Below are 1,120 nucleotides of genomic sequence, written 5' to 3'. Positions count from 1 at the left end.
CCCTCCCTCCCCCCTTCCTCACCCCTCCCTTGCACCCACCTTAACACAAAGTACACTGTAGGCATGGCAACCGACCAATCCCTCCTGCGAGTACGGGCAGGACGCCCCCATGGTGAAGCCCGCCTCCTGGAAGCCAGTGAAAGGAACGGGGCAAGAGGGATCAGGAGTGAAGAAGGGAGGAAGAGAGTGAGGGACATCCAGCATTTTCACTTACGCAGAGAATTTCCCTGTATCTTTCACCCTTACTTTCTCCTCCACGTTGTGCCTACTTTGCTGCCTCACCCCCATCTATCTTCCTTCACTCCCTCCTCCCTACCTCCTCACCCCCCTACCACAGACCTGAAAGGAGCACAGACGCGCCCAAAACGCTTCCCGGTCGAACCCATCGGTGTCAAACTGGATCATTTCTACAAGGCAGGGGGGAATAAGGAGGGGAGGGGGGGCAGGAAGATCACGAAGCCGCTTTGCAATTCCTTGGACATCTTTTTCTCTTGACTAATGCTCTCCCCGCTTCCTCCATGTCCCCTCTTCCTTCCCCCCTCGCTCCTCGTCGTCCTACCGCAGGGGAAGGAGGTTAGGTCATGCATCGCCTCAGCCACGTGCCCGCCCGAGATGGCTTGGTAGGAGCCGTGAGCCTAGGAGGGAGGGAGGGAGGAAGAAAAGGAGGGAGGGGAGGTGGGAGAGCGGTCACCGTGGTTGACCTCAGGGGGGGAGAAGAGAGAGGGAGGAGGGGAAGGGAGGTAGGGAGGGAGGAGGCGCCGTTCTCTCACCTTGGAGTATGCCTTCTCCACGAGGGAAGGCCAGAGCTGTCGGAAGCGTCCTGTAAGAATGGAGGGAGGGAGGGAAAGTGGGAGGAAGGAAGGGAGGAAGGGAGGAAGGGAGGGAGAGTGGGTGAAAGACACGCGTCGAAGGGGGAAGAATAGGGAGGAGGGATGGACAATACCCTTGCAGAAGCGAAGTTCCATGAGTCGATTGGAAGGACGGTGGAGGAAGGCGTCAGCCGGGTCGCTTTTCGCGCCATTTTTGGGTGTACGCAGGGGGAGGAAGCCGTCGATGGGGTACACCTGGGCGCGGGAGGAGGGAGGGAGGGAGGGAGGGAGGAAGGAAGGGTGGCAGGGAG

The 1,120-nt window shown here is 59.6% G+C and overlaps 1 protein-coding gene across 1 annotated transcript; it reads right to left on the bottom strand.

Annotated features, from left to right (window-relative positions):
* Nucleotides 1–18: 18 nt before the first annotated feature.
* Nucleotides 19–1,009, bottom strand: NGA_0646100 (uncharacterized protein; the record flags this gene model as incomplete). The annotated part of the gene is made up of 3 exons (XM_005855584.1): nt 944–1,009; nt 771–820; nt 19–126 (listed from the first exon to the last, which is right to left on the bottom strand). The coding sequence occupies exons 1-3, from the start codon at nt 963–965 to the stop codon at nt 19–21; spliced, it is 180 nt and encodes a 59-aa protein (XP_005855646.1). The 5' UTR covers nt 966–1,009.
* Between the last annotated feature and the right edge of the window lie 111 nt (nt 1,010–1,120).

Source organism: Nannochloropsis gaditana (genome assembly GCF_000240725.1).
Source record: "Nannochloropsis gaditana CCMP526 unplaced genomic scaffold scaffold161, whole genome shotgun sequence".
Taxonomy (NCBI): domain Eukaryota; class Eustigmatophyceae; order Eustigmatales; family Monodopsidaceae; genus Microchloropsis; species Microchloropsis gaditana.
Note: the sequence above shows the minus strand (reverse complement) of the source record. Positions and strands in the feature narration are given on the sequence as shown.